Source organism: Podarcis filfolensis, assembly GCF_964270895.1.
Source record: "Podarcis filfolensis genome assembly, chromosome: 13".
Lineage (NCBI taxonomy): Eukaryota > Metazoa > Chordata > Lepidosauria > Squamata > Lacertidae > Podarcis > Podarcis filfolensis.
In genome coordinates, this window is record NC_139615.1 from 3,019,960 (window position 1) to 3,040,693 (window position 20,734).

Consider the following 20,734-nt stretch of genomic DNA (forward strand, 5'->3'; position numbering starts at 1 on the left):
CGAGGGGATGTTTGGTCCAACCCGTCGAAACTTCCTGTTCCTCCTGGCCTGCAGCATCCTTCCATTTGCATGTGACTAGTGGGTAGTCATGACCTTTCCAGACCTAGTCAAAGGCCAAGGCATGTTTCCCCTCTCCCTCTTCTCCATCTTCCTTTCGTCCTGTGAACTGCTGGACTGCTAGCCTGCGGTCACTAGGGAAATCTCCCTTATGAGGTAAACCTGTTTCTATATGTTTAAAACTTTAAGCCTAAAGCAATGACGGCCAAACTTGGCCCTCCAGCTGTTTGGGGACTACAATTCCCATCATCCCTGACCTCTGGTCCTGTTAGCTAGGGATGATGGGAGTTGTAGTCCAAAAACAGCTGGAGGGCCAAGTTTGGCCATCACTGGCCTCAAGCCTGCCTTCAGGGGTCACACTGTGCTCTGTCTGATCGTGAATAAACTTTCTTTTGGTTACTTATGAATAAGACTGTGGTGTCTTTATTCTGTTAGGAGGAATTCAAGGGGAAATATTAAAACGCATTTCAACCTCGACAAGCCAGACTGAATTGCGTATTGTCTTCAGAAACTCACATGAGTTTGCAACAGGTTTTCTGCTGCGTAAAGGGGACTGCTCTCTGCTAAGTAAAGGAACTTGCTAGCACAAGCTAGGAAGGATATGAATAAACAATATATCCTCTCTTGCCACCCTGAACATTCCCACAACAACATCCGGCGAGATTAAGGACAAAGAAAAGAAAATCCTCTGTGCCTTGAAAAGGTCAACTGCGGAACTCCCTCCCACAAGATGGCCACCATCTTGGACAGCTTTAAAAAAAGGAGTGGGCAAATTTGTGGAGGAGGAAAAGGTTATTGATCGCTACTATCCAGTTTCCCAGTAGTGATGTATGGAAGTGAGAGCTGGACCATCAAGAAGGCTGATCGCCGAAGAATGGATGCTTCTGAATTCTGGTGCTGGAGGAGACTCTGGAGAGTCCCATGGACTGCAAGAAGATCAAACCTATCCATACTGAAGGAAATCAGCCCTGAGTACTCACTGGAAGGACAGACCCTGAAGCTGAGGCTCCAAGACTTTGGCCACCTCATGAGAAGAGAGGACTCCTTGGAAAAGACCCTGATGTTGGGAAAGATGGAGGGCCCAAGGAGAAGGGGACGACGGAGGACCAGATGGTTGGACAGTGTTCTCAAAGGTACCAGCATGAGTCTGACCAAACTGTGGGAGGCAGTGGAAGACAGGAGGGCCTGGTGTGCTCTGGTCCAGGGGATCACGAAGAGGCGGACATGACTAAATGACTAAACAACAACAATCCAGTTTCTTGGTAGATCTTGCCTCTAGGAGGCGGTTGTGGGCCTTTCCACAGCTCCCTAAGGTTCCTCCTTGGCCAGGTCCTTCCCAAGCAATCTGAGACTTCACTAACACCTTGTCTCTCAACGCTCTGTCCTCTTCACGCCTCTTCTAGTTCTGGGATACCAGGCAGGGGTTTTTTGTCACAGCAGGAGGGGGAGACACCCTGGGGTCTTCGCCAGCCAGACTCATCTCTGCCCCTTGGTCACCTCACTCTCCTACTTCCACTTCCGCTTCTGGACGTAGACTCACTTAGCCCTGTTGCCTCTTCAGCTCCGAATCTCCTCTTCCCTCTCTGACCACTCATCACCATCTCACCCAGGGCCAGATTTAGGTTTGACGAGGCCTTAAGCTACTGAAGGTAATGGGGCTCTTTATATGCTCAGCTGTCGTTTGTCAACAACAAAATTGTCTCTGTTTCTTTTGTGTTTTGCTTTTGTGATTGATTGTGTGACTGCAGTACATTGTTTATTGCTTCCATTTTATGGATCGATGGGTCTCGTTAGATAGTAAAATTCATGTTCAACTGCTGTTTTTTAAGGGGTTGTTTTAAAAAGTCTGGAACGGATTACAGTGGTACCTCGGGTTACATACGCTTCAGGTTACATACGCTTCAGGTTACAGACTCCGCTAACCCAGAAATAGTGCTTCAGGTTAAGAACTTTGCTTGAGGATGAGAACAGAAATTGTGCTCCGGCGGCGCAGCAGCAGCAGGAGGCACCATTAGCTAAAGTGGTGCTTCAGGTTAAGAACAGTTTCAGGTTAAGTACAAACCTCCGGAACGAATTAAGTACTTAACCCGAGGTACCACTGTATTCCGTTTCGCGTTACTTTCTATGGGAAAGCGCGCCTTGGCTTTGGAACGCTTTGGTTTTGGAACGGACTTCCGGAACGGATTAAGTTCGAGAACCAAGGTCCCACTGTAATACTTTAGCTGTAGTTCATTCATTTTCAGCTTTGCAATCTTATTTAAAAAGTGCGCCTGGACATTCTGTTGTTGCGCCCGTAACCATGGTTTAAGGTGCTCTTTAGCTCCTAGTGTTCATATCTCAGTTTCTAACACTGCATGACGGAGAGTGAGAACATGTGATTGCGAGAGCCTCTTCGTTCCCGCGCTGCGTTAGATTCAGAAGACAAGCATTTCAGGGAGAGCGACAGAGCCTCCTGCACTATCTCAAGCCTCCAAACACCCAAGGCACCAGCTCTTAGGCCATGTGGCTAGCCAAGAAGAGAGTACCTCTGCGCATGTGCGGAGAGCATTCCCCGCCACCACCTCCAACTTAGGAAACAGAGCCGGCCCAGGGAAGCTTTGCTGTGCGTTACACATTAAAAGTGTGCCGGCGTGACAGCCCTGCTTTGAAGAAGATTCAATATTTAAGCAGTGCGTGTTGGGGCCTGTTGCCGAGTGCTTAAGATGGGCCACATCAGAGCTTGCGCATAGATCCACAGAGGAGGAGGGGGAATGTGTGGGCGTTGAGAGCCTGAACAGGTTTAGCAGGTACACGATGACGACGCAGGTCTGTAAATAAGCCTAATGTAATGCCTCTTTTGTGCTTCGACCTGCCGAGAGAGAGAGAGAGAGAGAGAGAGAGAGAGAGAGAGATAGATATTTTTCTCCCTCTACCGGTCAGTTCCCAGAGCTGCAAACAGTTCATTCTCTAGTGAGTTCATGCATAAGGTCCATACAAGTATAAGTGTCTTTTCCACCTGTCTGTTCATAAGAGTCCAATAATGCACGTGAAGGGTTGTTACAGTTCCACAGAGTCTAAGACAAAGATTTCTGGAATATTAGCCTTGTTTCGCCATCCTAGGCTTCATCAATAGAACAGGCTCATACGTAATATTACAGGATAGTGGATCTTATAGCATAGTAGTGGTTACAGACAGGTGGAATAAATACTTATACATGTATGGACCTTGTGCATGAACTAACTAGAGAATGAACTGATCCACTGGGTCTTCTGCTTTCTTCGTTGAACTTTATGAGACTTCCGTTGAAATCTACAATTGGATACTATGAATAGTATACCTTATTTATTCAAAAATACAGCCTGTTACGTCTTGTGTGTTTGTTTCACGTAACCATAGGTCTGCTGTTGTTGTTTTGCTCTAAAGCTACTGCAAGGGTGCTGAGATACATGGCCTAATATGGCAGGAATTTATTTTTATGTTTGCTTCTCCGCACATCCACAAACAAAGGCGTCCATTTTCTGGGAATTCCCAATTTCCTCCATTCCCACCCCCCCAATATCCTCACCAAAGTCTGTATATTTTTATTAAAAAGCAAGCTTTATTGTACTGCGACACCGCGGTCAACCTCTGAGGCCGACACACCTGCTCACCGTCAGCGGCGGAAGGAAGACGGTAGTGACCCTTCTCCCAAAACAGATGTTTGGCTCTCTAACCGACGAGAATACAGACCACACAAAGGGCACTAAGAATAATGGGGCATCTCCAGGTGTGCTGAGAACCACCGTGGCAAATGCAATATTTTCTTCCAACAGGCCCCAGCCGTTTCCAAAGGAGGGGGTGTGCGTCTCCACCACCACCACCGAAACACAGCTTCGAAAAGCAACTATCCAGATGTTTTCGTGTCAAGGGAATGATGCGAGAGTAAAATGTGAAGTTTATACCCACTTAGCGACCAGGACGCCTGCTAGACCAGCCTTTGCCAACATGGCGGCCTGCCGATGGGACTACAACTCCCATCATGCCCCGCCAGCGCGACGCTGAGGATGATGGGAGTTGTAGTCCGGAGGTCGCCAGTTTGGCAAAGGTTAGCCTAGGCAGTGGCCACATTCCCACCACCTGAGAAGTGTTTATGTGCCTAAAAAAATATATCTATCTATATAGCTACAAGGCAGTCAGAAACAAGACAACAGGTCTAAATTCAAAAAGCCACAGTGCTCCTTGCAAAACCAAACCAGATTGAAACCGGTTTCATCATTAAGACTCCAGACCCACTCCCCGAGAAACCCTCAAAGGTTCCATTTTGTGAGTGTTAAAAAAAAAAATGCTTTTTGGGTTTTCCAAAAGGCACATAATTGTTAAAGCCAGGAGGCAGCCCGTTTCACCCTAACGTCAAAGTGTCCTCAGTGAAAAGCGTTAACAACTGTCTGTTTGCATGGCGATGAGTCGCCCCCCAAAATGCACTTGTGTGTTTCAAAACCCATCCAGCCATCTTCAGCCCAGTCTCCCCTTTGTAGGGTATTTGGTTGCTGTGGTTCTAAGGTGGAAGATTTGGGTGAGGTGAGGAGAACCCCAGAAATTCAGCTCAGCTGTGGGAAGCCGAAGGCACAGGAAACTTTAATAAAAACCTAGAAGAAGAAGAATAAAAAAAGAGACTGTTAAACTTTGGAAATCATAGAGCTGTAGAGTTGATTTAGCCCAGTGATGGCCAAACTTGGCCCTCCAGCTGTTTTGGGACTACAATTCCCATCATCCCTGACCACTGGTCCTATTAGCTAGGGATGATGGGAATTGTAGTCCAAAAACAGCGGGATGGAACAACGACCCTTAAAATCCGTTTCCAGTTGCCTTAGGAAAAACTACTTGAAATTACCACACAGATGGTATTGCACTCCTTTGCAAAAGTCAAAAATGTTTCTTCCATTACTGCTGGAGAGGTTGCGATAAACTTGGCACATATCATCACTTTAATTTTGACAGATATGATCAATATTACAGTGGTACCTCGGGTTACATACGCTTCAGGTTACATATGCTTCAGGTTACAGCGCGATTTAGCACTTTTGCGCATGCACGACTGCCACCCACAGCGCCACCCGCGTCCCACCTTAGAGACCAACTAAGTTTGTTCTTGGTACAGTGGTACCTCAGGTTACATACGCTTCAGGTTACAGACTCCACTAACCCAGAAATAGTGCTTCAGGTTAAGAACTTTGCTTCAGGATGAGAACAGAAATCGTGCTCCAGCGGCAGCAGGAGGCCCCATTAGCTAAAGCGGTGCTTCAGGTTAAGAACAGTTTCAGATTAAGAACAGACCTCTGGAACGAATTAAGTACTTAACCTGAGGTACCACTGTACTAAAGAAAAAGATTGTTTGCTGCCCAAAATTAACATTACTGACTATTTTCTGATGACACAGATGTAGATATGTTGTCAAAAATATATATATAATGGTCTTATGTGCAACCTGGGCAGCACAAATAGGAATTGCAACTCAACAGAAAACAGTCCCAAATCTTGCCCCAGAGACTTGGTAACACTCCCTCTGGAATATGGCTACCATAACAGGGAAAAAATAGGGATAATTTGAGATTTCAGCAAGGACTGGAGCCTGTCTCTCAGGTCTCCAGATGGACTACAACTCCCATCATCTCTGGCTAGGAATGATAGGATTTGCAGTCTGTCTGGGAACTCAAAGCTGAGGCTGACACTTTTTATATAACTGAATTTGATAATTGGACAACACATATATTCTTCGCTTTGTTATTCAAACCCATGTGCCACGATACTCCTTCCGCGTGCCTATTTTATAGCTGGAACGCTTTTCACCTTTCAATTTCCATCTGTTGTCGTGGCTGTTGCAAACTGAAATAAAAGAAATCTCGACCCGCGCAGAAGTGAGAGAGACTGTGAGCCCCATTGAACTGAGCTCCCCACAGCACAGACCCATAACAAAGGCTGGCATTCTGGGAGCAGGCAGCCCATAATACAATAGCCTGCTTGTCAGCCCAGAAAGACAAAGATCAACCTCCCCACCAGCAATCTGGCCTGCCCGAGGTACCACTCTGCAACCACCCCGAGTTCTCAAGACGCCAATAGGAGAGTCAGAATGGCTCAGTGTTCGCCTTGACACACCTCAAATCCATCTCTCCCCCTGTTTGGAACAAGACATGCACAGTTCTGATTGCCTCGCCTCAAAACGGAGATTGTTAAGAGTTGGAAAAGGTCCAGTCAAGGGGATGGAGCAACTCTCCGATGAAGAAAGGCAGTTTCCCTGTTTGTTGTTGTTGTTTAGTCATGTCCGCCTCTTCGTGACCCCCTGGACCACAGCACGCCAGGCACTCCTGTCTTCCACTGCCTCCCGCAGTTTGGGGTAGCTTTGAGAACACTGTCCCACCATCTCGTCCTCTTCTCCTTGCGCCCTCCATCTTTCCCAACATCAGGGTCTTTTCCAGGGAGTCTTCTCTTCTCATGAGGTGGCCAAAGTATTGGAGCCTCAGCTTCAGGATCTGTCCTTCCGGTGAGCACTCAGGGCTGATTTCCTTCAGAATGGAGAGGTTGGATCTTCTTGCAGTCCATGGGACTCTCAAGAGTCTCCTCCTGCACCAGAATTCAAAAGCATCCATTCTTCGGCCATCAGCCTTCTTTATGGTCCAGCTCTCACTCCCATACATCACTACTGGGAAAACCAGAGCTTTAGCTATACGGACCTTTGTCGGCAAGGTGGTGTCTCTGCTTTTTAAGATACTGTCTAGGTTTGTCATTGTTTTTCTCCCAAGAAGCAGGCAACAGAGGACGAGATGGTTGGACAGTGTTCTCAAAGCTACCAGCATGAGTTTGACCAACTGCGGGAGGCAGTGGAAGACAGAAGTGCCAGGCGTGCTCTGGTCCAGGGGGTCACAAAGAGTTGGACACGACTAAACAACAACAACAAACAAGCTATAGCTTAGGGCCCCATTCTCTTGGGGGTCCCCAAAAAAGTTAAAGGGGAAAAAATGGATGTACATTTCCAAAATATAAGATACAAAACAAATAAAATAAAATCTACATGCAGCAACAGTGTTTTGTGTTGTGTAGGCTCCTAGGATGTAAGTCACGGGCCCCACCTACTGGTTTGCTCCTTTCTATATATAGGGTGCCTACATTCTGCATGGACTGGTTGCAGGGCAACATGGGCAAATGGCTTGAGATACCTATTAGGTCCATAAGTGACCATAGAGCATATATTCAATACAAAAAACAGTGACAATTCGTTGTTGACAAAGGGCAGCTGGACATATAAAGGGCCCCATTACCTCCAGTAACTTAGGGCCTCATCAAACCTAAATTTGGCCCTGTGGGCAGGGTATAAATAATATTATTATGGAGAAGAGGCAAGTTTGAACAACCATGGCAGGAGTTTATAAGATTTTGCCTGGCGCGGGGAAAGAGAAAAGTTCTCCTCCCTCTCTCTCGTAGCGTTAGATCTTGCAGACATCACTCGAGGCTGAAGGCTGGAAGATGCAGGGCAGATAAAAGGAAGTCCTCCTCCATAGTTGACCTGTGGAACTCCCTGCCACAGGAAGCGGCGATGGACAGCTTTCAAAAACAATCAGAGAAATTCACAGAGGAGAGGACTCTCGTTTGGGAGGCAGCAAATGCTTCTGAATATGAGTCATGGGGAATCGCAAGAGGGGAGAGGGATCTTGGGTTCAAATCCTGCGTGTGAGTTTCCCTACTGGTTGACCACTCTGAGAACAGGAGCCTGGACTAGATGGCCCTTGGCCTGACCTGGCAGACTCTCCCTATGTAACAATAATAATAATAGAACCACAATTCAGGTGGAAGTCCTACTCTGTCTCCCAGAATCCCCAGCCCATCCTTGCAGCTAAACCCACTAAACACAACCAGCTCATTTTGCTTGGGCTTGGGAGGGGCCAGGTGACCGGCCCTCTCCTTCCCTTTTGTAAAGACAGGTTGGCCGACTTTGGAGGAAGCGACGCCCAGATCCTAGCAACACTCTCGCCCAGGTGTCCGGCCTCTGAGACAAGCCAGAAGTTTATCTCGATCACTTTCGGGGCTGCAGGAGTAACAAGGGCACCACTGCACATGTGCAAAGTTCCTTTCCCTCTTCAGGGAGGTGCTGGGACCAGGAGGGAAGGCTTTCTCGGGGGCTGAGCCCCAGCACCTCTCATTTAAACCCCAGAACACTCTGACCGTGGCAGCCAACCTCCTCCCCTGAGAAGGATTTTAGAATGTATTTCTAAATACATTTCTAGAATGTAGTTTAGAATGATTGTGATTTTATGTAAATTGTGTTACTTTTACTTTATATAAATTGTGTTACTGTGTTACTTATGTAAATTGTGTTGTTAGCCGCTCTGAGCCCGGCTTCGGCTGGGGAGGGCAGGATATAAATAAAAAAATTATTATTATTATTTTATTATTATTATTTTATTATTATTTATTATTCTTCCCCTCCATCTCTGAACTCTGCTCACTCCCCAGCCTTCCCTACAAAACTCCGCCTTTCCGTTAGGGCCTGTGTGAAACCACTTTCCCCCTGAGCGACAATTTCCCCTTCCCTCAAAGAAGCTGGCCTGCAAACATCCTGATGGTTTTTGCTGCCTGGTTGCATGGAATTCCCACAAGAACCACTGCATTGCAGCCAAGTGGTGTCAGAAGTGTCAAGCAACGTTGACAGATAAAAGAGGGTAAATTACCGGAGAAGATTTTAGAATGTATTTCAATTAACTGATTGCGATTTTATGTGAATTGTGTTACTTTTACTGTTGTTAGCCGCTCTGAGCCCGGCTTCAGCTGGGGAGGGTGGGATATAAACAAATTATTATTATTATTATTATTGGTCTGGTCTTCCGCACAGCTCAGAGCACGGGCTGCAGATCAGTGAGAGGGCACCTGCCTGGGATGCAGAAGGCTGCGGGTTCCACCCGACAGCATCTCCAGGTAGAGACCCCCTGCCTGAAACCCTGGACAGCAACTGCTGCCAGCCCGTGTCAACAACACTGAGCTCAATTGGTGTGACTCTGTATAAGGTCGCTTTCAGCATTCCAACCCAGCCAAATGGGCAGGGTATAAATAAATAATAATAATAATAATAATTCTTCCTTTCGTTCCCTTACTATCCTTATACTATCTGAAAAAGTGTGCATGCACACGAAAGCTTATACAGTGGTACCTCGGGTTAAGTACTTAATTCATTCCGGAGGTCCGTTCTTAACCTGAAACTGTTCTTAACCTGAAGCGCCACTTTAGCTAATGGGGCCTCCTGCTGCCGCCGCGCCTCCGGAGCACGATTTCTGTTCTCATCCTGAAGCAAAGTTCTTAACCTGAGGTAATATTTCTGGGTTAGTGGAGTCTGTAACCTGAAGTGTATGTAACCTGAGGTACCACTGTACCAAGAACAAACTTAGTTGGTCTCTAAGGTGGGACGCGGGTGGCGCTGTGGGTTAAACAACAGAGCCTAGGACTTGCTGATCAGAAGGTTGGCGGTTCGAATCCCCGCAACGGGGTGAGCTCCCGTTGCTTGGTCCCAGCTCCTGCCAACCTAGCAGTTCAAAAGCACGTCAAAGTGCAAGTAGATCAATAGGTACCACTCCGGCAGGAAGGTAAACAGCGTTTCCGTGCGCTGCTCTGGTTCGCCAGAAGCTGCTTAGTCCTGCTGGCCACATGACCCGGAAGCTGTATGCCGGCTCCCTCGGCCAATAAAACGAGATGAGTGCCGCAACCCCGGAGTCGGCCACGACTGGACCGAATGGTCAGGGGTCCCTTTACTTTTAAGGTGCTACTGGACAATTTTTAATTTTTAAAAATATATTTACAATCATACCTTGGGTTACAGACGCTTCAGGTTCTGTTTTTTCAGGTTGCGGACTGCCGAAACCTGGAAGTACCGGAATGGGTTACTTCCGGGTTTCGGCAGTCGTGCATGCGCAAAAGCGTTAAATCGCGCTTTGCACATGCACAGAAGCGCCAAATCGCAACCCGAGCGTGCGCAGATGCAGCTGTGGGTTGCAGACGTGCCTCCCCCACGGATCATGTTCGCAACCCGAGCGTCCACAGTATTCTTATGCAAACATTGTTCAGCAGGGAGAACGCTTGGCTTCCTGCTCTGACTTTTGACTGCCGATATTTTGAACTCTGAACCTAGATCCAAGTCCTGCCGAAAGTTACTGATTTGCCGCACGGCCTCTTAATTTTTTTTCTCCAAATTTGCCTCCGTCTCTCTCCTGTCTAACTGTTCTGAAACATCCACCACAGTTTGAGGAACCGGGATGTTGGGGTCCAAATTCAGAAATATTTCCCCCCGACTTCAGAGGACCCTGCCTTGCAGAGGCCATCTCTGATTAGAGGAAGGAAATATTATATACGGTATACCCAGGGGCTGTAGAGGGACCATGGATAGTTCTTAAAAAACAATTACCGTATTTTTCGCTCGATAACACGCACCTGACCATAACACGCACATAGTTTTTAGAGGAGGAAAACAAGAAAAAAAAAATCTGAATGAAACAGTGGATGTATCATTTTTGTGCTTCATGCTGCAGCCACAGACATGTGATTTGACGGTGAGTTTGGGGTAGCCCAATGCAAAGATCCTGAGGATCCATGTGGATCCATGCTTTGTAACCACGTTTTTGCACCATTGCAGCCCCAGGCAACAGTGGGTGCGTGATTTTTTTGGTGCAGGCTGTAGCCATGGACATGCTATGTGATCTGATGGTGAATTTGGGGTGACCCAATGCAAAGATCCTGAGGATCCATGTGGATCCATGCTTTGTAACCACGTTTTTGCACCATTGCAGCCCCAGGAAACAGTGGGTGCATGATTTTTTTGGTGCAGGCTGTAGCCATGGACATGCTATGTGATCTGATGGTGAATTTGGGGTGACCCAATGCAAAGATCCTGAGGATCCATGTGGATCCATGCTTTGTAACCACGTTTTTGCACCATTGCAGCCCCAGGAAACAGTGGGTGCATGATTTTTTTGGTGCAGGCTGTAGCCATGGACATGCTATGTGATCTGATGGTGAATTTGGGGTGACCCAATGCAAAGATCCTGAGGATCCATGTGGATCCGTGCTTTGTAACCATGTTTTTGCACCATTGCAGCCCCAGGAAACAGTGGGTGCGTGATTTTTTTGGTGCAGGCTGTAGCCATGGACATGCTATGTGATCTGATGGTGAATTTGGGGTGACCCAATGCAAAGATCCTGAGGATCCATGTGGATCCATGCTTTGTAACCACGTTTTTGCACCATTGCAGCCCCAGGAAACAGTGGGTGCATGATTTTTTTGGTGCAGGCTGTAGCCATGGACATGCTATGTGATCTGATGGTGAATTTGGGGTGACTCAATGCAAAGATCCTGAGGATCCATGTGGATCCGTGATTGGAACCACGTTTTAAGTAGGGAGGGAAGGAAAAACATAGAAGCGACAAGGAGAGGGGTGTGCAGAGAAGCAGCTGGCTAAGAATGCAGGAGAGGGGTTTTACCGGAGGGAGGAAAGGAAGGCAAAAGTCCCCCCCCCCCACAAGCCAACCAGCTCTCTCTCTTCCCCCCCCCCCCCAACCTGCATGTTGCCTTCGAGTCCCAGACGCACGGAGAGGAGCTTTCCACTCTGCTTGCCTGGAGGGGAGGGGTTTTCTCTGCTCTTTGTTCCGTCTGAGCAAACACAGTAAGGAAACAGAAGCGGGTGGGCAGTAAGACCCTGAGGCAGAATGCAGGAAAGCAGCAGCTTCCTCTTTCCTCCCTTCTCCGGACGTTTTGATATTTGCCTGATTTTTGCCTTCACTCACGCTTGTCAGCTCCAGGGACCACACATTCGCTCTATAACACGCACAGACATTTCCCCTTACTTTTTAGGAGAAAAAATCTGCGTGTAATAGAGGGAAAAATACGGTAGTATTCTTTATATTTTGCCTTTCTCTCTCTCTCTCTCTCTCTCTCTCTCTCTCACACACACACACACACACACACACACACACACCCTGAGACCGCAACTCAAGCTGGCCAAGGAGGGAGCAAGTCTTTCTTCTCTCGGAAGGGAGTTCCAAAGTTGTTTGGGGGCAGCCACCACCGAGAAGGCCCTGTCCCACGTCCCTGGGAGGGTCGTGGGACTGAAAAAATGGAAGCCCCCCAAAGGATCTCAAGAACCCAGGAAGGTTCGCTGTGGAGAATGGCAAAAAGTTCATTTTGCATTTCATAAACCGCTTTGAGGTTTGTTTGGAAAAAATAAAAATAAATGGTGTATACAGGAGCTGGGACTGAGCAACGGGAGCTCACCCCGTCGCGGGGATTCAAACCGCCGACCTTCTGATTGGCAACTCCTAGGCTCTGTGGTTTAACCCACAGCGCCACCCGCGTCCCTATAAAAATGTGTGTGTGTGTGTGTGTGTGTGTGTGTGTGTGTGTATAGGAACTTGCCCATCAAGCTGAACTCAACGAGCACCAACCTTCCCTCCTCTTCCATCATGTCCCCTCCAGTTTCTTACCATCTCCATCTTCCTTTAAGACGGCGCTGATCTTTGCGCGGCACTGCTCCTCTCCCCCTTCCCGCCCCCGGCATTTGGTCACACAAGGCTCAGTGCCGGACGAACCGCAGAGAGCGGGCGTTCAGGATATCCGCCGGGTCGGGGAAGACGGAATCCACGCGGAAGCCTTGCGCCAGAGCCACCTTCAGCACCTCCTCCAGGAACTCGTGGCCCGTACGGACCTCCCGCCCGCCGACCGCCAGAGGTTGCAACTTCTGTTTGGCGTACTCGGCCACCGGAAGTTCGGCTGGGCGCGGCGCCCACTCCAGGCAAAGGTGGTGGCACGTCTTGGTGCCTACAGGGGAGTAGTCCCACGCCTCCTCGTCCGATTCGTCTTCGTCCGTGGAGTCGCCCGGCCAAATCCCCAGCTCGCCACCGGTCCCCGAACCGCCCAGCCGCCCTCCGAAATCTCCGTTGCCGACGACGGAATCCTTCGCCATGCCAGTGGCCGTATTCCTCGAAAACTGTCCCACACCCTTCCCAGGATGCCCCTCTTCCACGCCGCCCCCCGATTGGCCCAGCCGCCTCCGCAGCAGCGCCAGGAAGTGTTTATCGGTGCAGAAGACGTTGGCCGTGAAGATGTGCAGGCAGCTGGAGCTCAGCTCGTAGTTCTGCGGCCCGCGGCGGACGTTGAAGTGCACCAGGCGCTTCCGTACGTCCACGTCGGCGTGTAGCACCGCGTTCCTCCTCTGCCGCCAGCGCTCCGCCTCCACCCGCCGGAGCTCCTCCAGGAGCGGCCGGATCTGGTAGAAGTCCGCCTCGGCCCGCAGGAGGGAGAGCTCAGTGTAGCCCTCAGGCAGGTCCAGCCGGCCAAAGCGGAGGAAGTTGAGGATGTGGCGGAAGGCTTTGCCATCGCGGTCGATGAAGTAGTTGCCGCAGCTGTCGGTGAGGGCCGGCTGGGGGCCGCGGAACATGGCGCCCAGCATGGAGTCGGGGAAGCGGGTGAGGGTGTCCAGGGTGGTGCTGTAGAGCTTGCCGCCGACGTTCAAGGTCACCAGGCCAGGCGTCCGCCCCGGGGCCTCGCAGGTGCCCGGCATCGTTGCGAAGGAGGGGTTTCACCTGGCGAAAGAAGCATTTGTGATCAAGGTGTCTCGCCTGCCAGGTAAGTATCAGTAATATCCAAAGGCAACACGATGACCAAGTTCAACAATACGATGTCAATATAATCTCTTTATATAATCTATTCAGAACATTAAACAATATAAAATATATACTCTCTGGAAAACCAAATGAACAGAAATCTTATAAATCTCTGAAAGTCACAAAATGTGTACTCTGGATGGTGTCTCTTGAAAACATAGAACCAAATAAATATAAGTCTTTTAAGTCTCTGAAAATCTTTGTAGACTATACAGTGGTACCTCGGGTTAAGTACTTAATTCATTCCGGAGGTCCGTTCTTAACCTGAAACTGTTCTTAACCTGAGGTATCACTTTAGCTAATGGGGCCTCCCGCTGTCGCTGCGCCGTTGCTGCACGATTTTTGTTCTCATCCTGAAGCAAAGTTCTTAACCTGAAGCACTATTTCTGGGTTAGCGGAGTCTGTAACCCGAAGCGTATGTAACCCGAGGTACCACTGTACAAGTCTCTGAAAGAAGCAAGAGGTCAGAATCTTATCTGGTGAAAACAAGCCGCAAAGCTTTGTTTTATGATGTCCAACGCTGCCAAAGTGGTCCGCAAACAGACGTGGTGAACAGTGATTCCAGATATACCCACTGTTTCGTGGAATTCTTCCTCAGCAGAGCAGAAGGATACAGAAATGCTTCAAAAACCCATCTATATGGTGAATGTATAACAACAATTGCTATGGAGCAGTGGTCATAAAGTATGTAAGGGAAGTTGCGAAGGAGGGATTTCACCTGGCGAAAGAAGCATTTGTGATCAAGGTGTCTCACCTGCCAGGTAAATATGTCAGCTGCCAGAACGCTTGCAGCCCAGAGATAGAAAGATGCCAAGGTCCCTACCAGAGAGGAATGGCAGACCAAACTGATGGACTATTCCAGGCTTCCTCAACCTCGGACTTCCAGATGTTTTGAGACTACAATTCCCATCATCCCTGGCCACTGGTCCTGCTAGCTAGGGATCATGGGAGTTGTAGTCCCAAAAACATCTGGAGGGCCAAGGTTGAGGAAGCCTGGACTATTCAGAGACGGTGAAAAAGGCCGCAAAAAAAAAATCAAATCAGAAATCAGGAAGCAAAACTATAATAAAGAATAGGGGGAAATTATATCGTACTTGGAAGAACACTGTAAACAACTGAGCTCTTTAACAGGACTCAAATAACACTTGCAATATAACAAAGACTTTGGATGTACAGTAATGGATAATTAATCAACTGGAGGATGTAAAATATGCAGCAGAAAATGATAAGTGTGGAACCCAGGGAAGGGCGGAGGGAAGTCTATAGATTCAAAAGAATCTTGCATTTGTTTTCATCTATACAGTGGACGTTGCGAACATGATCTGTGCGGGATGCACGTTCACAACCCGCAGCGTTCACAACCGCGTCTGCCCATGCACGTGTTGCGATTCGGCGATTCGGCGTTTCTGTGCATGCGCAAAGCGCGATTTAGCGCTTATGCGCATGCGCGGCCGCCGAAACCCGGAAGTAACCCGTTCCGGTACTTCCAGGTTTCGGCGGTCCGCAACCCGAAAAAACACAACCTGAAGCGTCTGTAACCCGAGGTATGACTGTATGTGAGTTTGAATGTAAACATTAATTGGAAAAACCAAATAAAAATAATTTAAAACAAGAAAGAATGGAGAATTTGTGGATTGAGTTGTACGCATCGGAGCGGAACAACAGCCTGCTGCGATCAGGCCAGTGGCCCACCATCCTGTTCACAGGGGGCAACCACACGCCCGGAAGGGAAACCGTCAATCAGGATTCGAAGCAGAACTTTCTGACAGCAAGAGGCGTTCGATAGTGGAACAGACACCCTTGTGAGGAGGCGGATTCTCATTCCTAGGAAGTTTTGACGCAGTTTGATGGCCATCTGTCGTGGATGCTTTAGCTGAGATCCCTGCTTTGAAGGAGGGTGGGATGGATGACCTTTGGGGGTCCCTTTGAACTCTACCTGCAACTGTGAAGTCAGACCACAGCCATCACGTCAAGTAGCCATAAATAGCCACGGCTGGCTGGTGACAGGAGCAGAGACTGTTTGCCCACAAATGCCGAAGGACGTGGAGACAGCAGGAGACTTTGGGTTTACTAAACAGGGAGTTGTCTTTGTCCATGGAGTTTTCTTGGCAGGGATACTGGAGTGGCTTGCCGGTTCCAGCTCCAGGTGGATAATGTTTGGTCAAAACTCTCCAATGTGACCTGTCCATCTTAGGTGGCCCTGCACGGCATAGTTCATAGCTTCTCTGAGTTACTCAAGACCTAGACAGCATCTTAAAAAGCAGAGACATCACCTTGCCAACAAAGGTCTGTATAGTTAAAGCTATGGTTTTCCCAGTAGTGATGTATGGAAGTGAGAGCTGGACCATAAAGAAGGCTGATCGCCGAAGAATGGATGCTTTTGAATTCTGGTGCTGGAGGAGAGTCTTGAGAGTCCCATGGACTGCAAGAAGATCAAACCTCTCCATTCTGAAGGAAATCAGCCCTGAGTGCTCACTGGAAGGACAGATCGTGAAGCTGAGGCTCCAAGACTTTGGCCACCTCATGAGAAGAGAAGACTCCCTGGAAAAGACCCTGATGTTGGGAAAGATGGAGGGCACAAGGAGAAGGGGACGGCGGAGGACGAGATGGTGGGACAGTGTTCTCGAAGGGACCAGCATGAGTTTGACCAAACTGCGGGAGGGAGTGGAAGACAGGAGGGCCTGGCGTGCTCTGGTCCAGGGGGTCACGAAGAGTCGGACACGACTAAACAACAACAACAACAAAACAGGGAGTCTGGTGGCACCCCAAACAACCCCCGGTGCATTGGGTGGGTCCCAGTCTTGTGCCCGAGACCACCTCTCTGGGGGAGGCCGAGGATGGGTCAAGGGGCGGAGGGAGGGAAGGAACTGATTTTATATCAAGGAGAGGCGCTTACAAGTGCTGCTGGAGCAGAGCGCCAAACAACGTGTCGACAGGTGTGCGCACACCATATCGCAGAAAGGAAGAGGGAGAAGGACGCAGAGGTTGGGCACATGGATGCGTACAGGATTTCTGAAGCAGGGCCTGTTCCCTCGCTGCCTTTGCTTTGCCCGTTTGTCTGAGCACATCAACGCACCACCAAGCAGCTGTCTCCAAGACGCTGCCCTCCAGGCGTCACTGAGCTACAACTCCCAACGGCCCTTTACTCTCCCCTCCTGCGGTTTCCAACAACTGGGATCCAGAAGCATTGCTGCGTCTATTCGTGGAGGCACAGAACAGCCATCGTGGTTGATAGCCATCCATCACCCTCTCCTCCTTCCTGAATTTCTCCAATCCTCTTTTAAAGCCATGTAATTTGGTGGGACGCGGGTGGCGCTGTGGGTTAAACCACAGAGCCTAGGACTTGCCGATCAGAAGGTCGGCGGTTCGAATTCCCGCGACGGGGTGAGCTCCCGTTGCTCGGTCCCTGCTCCTGCCAACCTAGCAGTTCGAAAGCACATCAAAGTGCAAGTAGATAAATAGGTACCGCTCCAGCGGGAAGGTAAACGGCGTTTCCGTGCGCTGCTCTGGTTCACCAGAAGCAGCTTAGTCCTGCTGGCCACGTGACCCGGAAGCTGGACACCGGCTCCCTCGGCCAATAAAGTGAGCTGAGCGCCGCAACCCCGGAGTCGGCCACGACTGGACCTAATGCTCAGGGGTCCCTTTACCTTTAATTTGGTGGCCATCTCTGCCTAATGTGGCAGGGATTTCCACAGTTTAAACCATGCGCTGTGTGAACGACTTTGTTGTATCTGTCCTGGCTTTGTCGATGTTCCCGCTCCTCAGATGCCTGCATATTCTATTGTTATGAGGAAAAGCTTTCCGCTGTTCTCTTGCTCCCCATCATTCGTTTTATCAACTTCCATCCCGCTGCCTATGACCCTTTTTCTAAACTAAAATCTCAAACGCTGCAAACTTTCTATCCAGTCAGTAGTTTCGCTTGCCTTCTTCTGAACCTTTGCATATGAGTAAGCAACTATTCTGACGCATTAAACATGTTGTTAAAGGAGGGGGTGGAAGCGTGTGGGTCCCTCCCAATGTTACTGGACTACAACTCCCATAATCCCTGGCTCCCGCCTGTCTGGGGCTGATGGGAGTTGGAGTCCAACAACATCTTGAGTTCCCAGCCCTGCCCTGCAGATTCTTTTCTACAAATAGACCAGAAGAAGCTGAGGTCAAGGCAGTGATTAAGAACTGAATGCATTTATTTCCCCCGTCCTTTTTGACACCTCGCTATGACACATGCATGTTTCATCTCAAGACAGGTAATTACTTTTTGCGGCTCGGGCTTCCAAGCAGCAAACATTTACAAACATAAATACATTACGCCGTTGAAAATTCATAGGGAACTTTTAGCATTCTCACACAAACGCCGACAATGTCCGGGCCTCAGAAGCAGGCTTCCGGAAAAGCTTGCTTGGTTGTTTTGCTGCTGTTGTTTTCTCTCTTTTTTCAGAGGGGGAAAATGTTTCTAGACATCAAGGTTGCAAATATGTGAGGTTGCACAGGCAATCTCAGAGCCCAGGCAGAAGTGGAAGCTGTGCCCCAGAGATCTTGCAATTTAATTTAATATAATTTCGACAAAGGGAAAGGGGGAAGATTGAAGCAAGTGTGTAAGGAAAAGATAATAATGGGGCATTCAATAAGGCTACACACTGGAGGGTTTTAAATCTTCACTGGAAGTTTTTAAACAGAGGTTGGATAGCCATCTGTCAGATTCTTTGGCTCAGGGTTGAACTAGAAGACCCTACAATTCTATTTTATAAATAATAATAATTAATTATTATTATTATTATTATTATTATTATTATTATTATTATTATTATTTATACGCCGCTCATCTGGCTGGGCTTCCCCAGCCACTCTGGGCGGCTTCCAACAAAATATTAAAATACTGTAATACATCAAACAATAGATAGATAGATAGATAGATAGATAGATAGATATGTATATACACACACTTTGTATCATTTTAACGCTGTCGATTTTGGCTTCTCCTTTTTTGGACAAATTGTACATCTCCTTGTTTGTAAAGTTTTGATTTTACCAGCATTTTCTTGTGCACGTATTACGAGATTTCATGTAGAGATTTTCATCGATTAAGTGGCAGGTATAAATACCGTAAAATAACAAGAAGGAGGTTCCTTTGTGTGACTTCCTTCCCAGAGAACCCTTAAGATTGACTAATCAACTTTCCCCCAAAATAAATCGACTTTCCCTTCTCAAAGATTTCAAAGTTTTGAAGACAATTCATCTAAGCAAACGACCAATTTAAACGTTGCAGCTCTGTTAGGCTGGAGGAATCCTATTTTCTGTCCCTCTGCTTGGAATATTTTTTTTATTCGGACAGGAGGCGGAGCGAAATATGGGTTCCAATACAATACAACTAGTTTGGGGTCCGAGCAGGAAACCTGCAATAAAATTGGGAGTTTTGACAAGGAGCTCAGGGTGTAACTTTCGTGGGGCAGTTCCACAACAATTGGGCCACGCTGACTCAGGGTATTGGGCGCTGTAGTCCAAAACATCTGGGGAGGGGCGCCATGTTGGCAAAAGATGCACTCAGCTGAGGAGGGGGAAGGAGGTTTGATCAGTTTAATCTCGGGGTTGTGGGTTTGAACCCCATGTTTGGCATTGAAAGGGGGTTGGACTAGATGACCCATGAGGTCCCCCTTCCTAACTCTACCCAGTAACCTGAAGGAGCGTCTCCACCCCCATCGTTCTGCCCGGACACTGAGATCCAGCGCCGAGGGCCTTCTGGCGGTTCCCTCATTGCGAGAAGTGAGGCTACAGGGAACCAGACAGAGGGCCTTCTCGGTGGTGGCGCCCGCCCTGTGGAACGCCCTCCCGTCAGATGTCAAAGCAATAAACAACTACCTGACATTCAGAAGACATCTTAAGGCAGCCCTGTTCAGGGAAGTTTTTAATGTGTGACATTTTAGTGTATTTTTGGTCTCTGTGGAAGCCGCCCAGAGTGGCTGGGGAAACCCAGCCAGATGGGCGGGGTACAAATAATAAATTATTATTATTATTACAAACCTGTGAACCTTCTTTTTTTTAAAAAAAGAATCCCCAAGCCAAGAGAGACCCCCCCCCCCCAAACTTACGGTCAAAAACAACCTTTTCAAAAAGGGAACTTTTTTTCAAGGCATACTCTGTAAGCTTTGTGTATAGCTTTTACATGAGTTGAACTTCTAAAGGTCACTTGTAACCACAGGAACAAGGTTTTGAAATTGGATCAAGATATAAGATTATAAGGATGTGAATAAGTATAAAATAATGGAACCAGGAGGGGGAGTAGAGGGAAGCCAATTAAGATATACGATGTGAATTTCTGAATGTGTGTGGTTTTGTTTTGGTTATATAAAATGAATAAGTTGTATCCAAAACGACGAAAACAACAACAACCCGAAGGGAACGAGATCAAAGCACAATAAGTTGTTAAAACAGAATTAAAAACCTGATCTTCTAGAAAGAGGCTGGCTGTACCAGGAAAAGACTTCAGGGATGGCTGGTGGACTAGAAATTTTTCAGCCCAGGAAAAGGCCCCCACCTATCCAACCCAAAAGGGCCTGGGAGTGCCTTGGGGGGCGGGAGGGGGGTGTCCTAAGGGGGGGGAAGGACCACCCAAGAGGAAAACAGGACAGGGGGGCCCCGATCCTGCCCGGAGGGGTCGCTGTACCTGGAGCAGAGGCGAGGTCTCTGGGCGGCTCCCGGTGCCGGCGCAGGAAGTGGAGCGCAGCGCTGCGCGCAGCTGAGCTTATCTGGGCGCCGGCCGCGCTTTATAAGGGAGGGACCGGCCGGGGGGGCGGGCAGGCGCCGGTCTCCGCCCCGACGGACGCCCGGGAGGGAGGGAGGGAAGGGACCCAGGCGTCCGGGGCGGGCGTTCTCTCCGCCCCCGCCCCGCCAGTCGCGTCTCACGGGTCTCCCCAGAACAGGTATGGGGGATCCGGGAGCGAGGAGGGGACCCAGGCGTCCTGGCACCCCACCGACCCTCCAGACCCCCCCCCGCTTCTGCAAGAGGGGGGAAAATGGAGGGGAGGGAATGGG

At 48.8% G+C, this 20,734-nt stretch overlaps 1 protein-coding gene across 1 annotated transcript; it reads right to left on the bottom strand.

The window, feature by feature from the left end:
• Positions 1–3,615: 3,615 nt before the first annotated feature.
• KCTD11 (potassium channel tetramerization domain containing 11) lies at positions 3,616–20,474 on the bottom strand. Its single transcript, XM_083581154.1, has 3 exons — positions 20,367–20,474; positions 12,530–13,627; positions 3,616–4,662 (listed from the first exon to the last, which is right to left on the bottom strand). Exon 2 carries the CDS (start codon positions 13,603–13,605, stop codon positions 12,619–12,621), a length of 987 nt encoding a protein of 328 aa, XP_083437280.1. The 5' UTR covers positions 13,606–13,627; positions 20,367–20,474; the 3' UTR covers positions 3,616–4,662; positions 12,530–12,618.
• Positions 20,475–20,734: the final 260 nt, after the last annotated feature.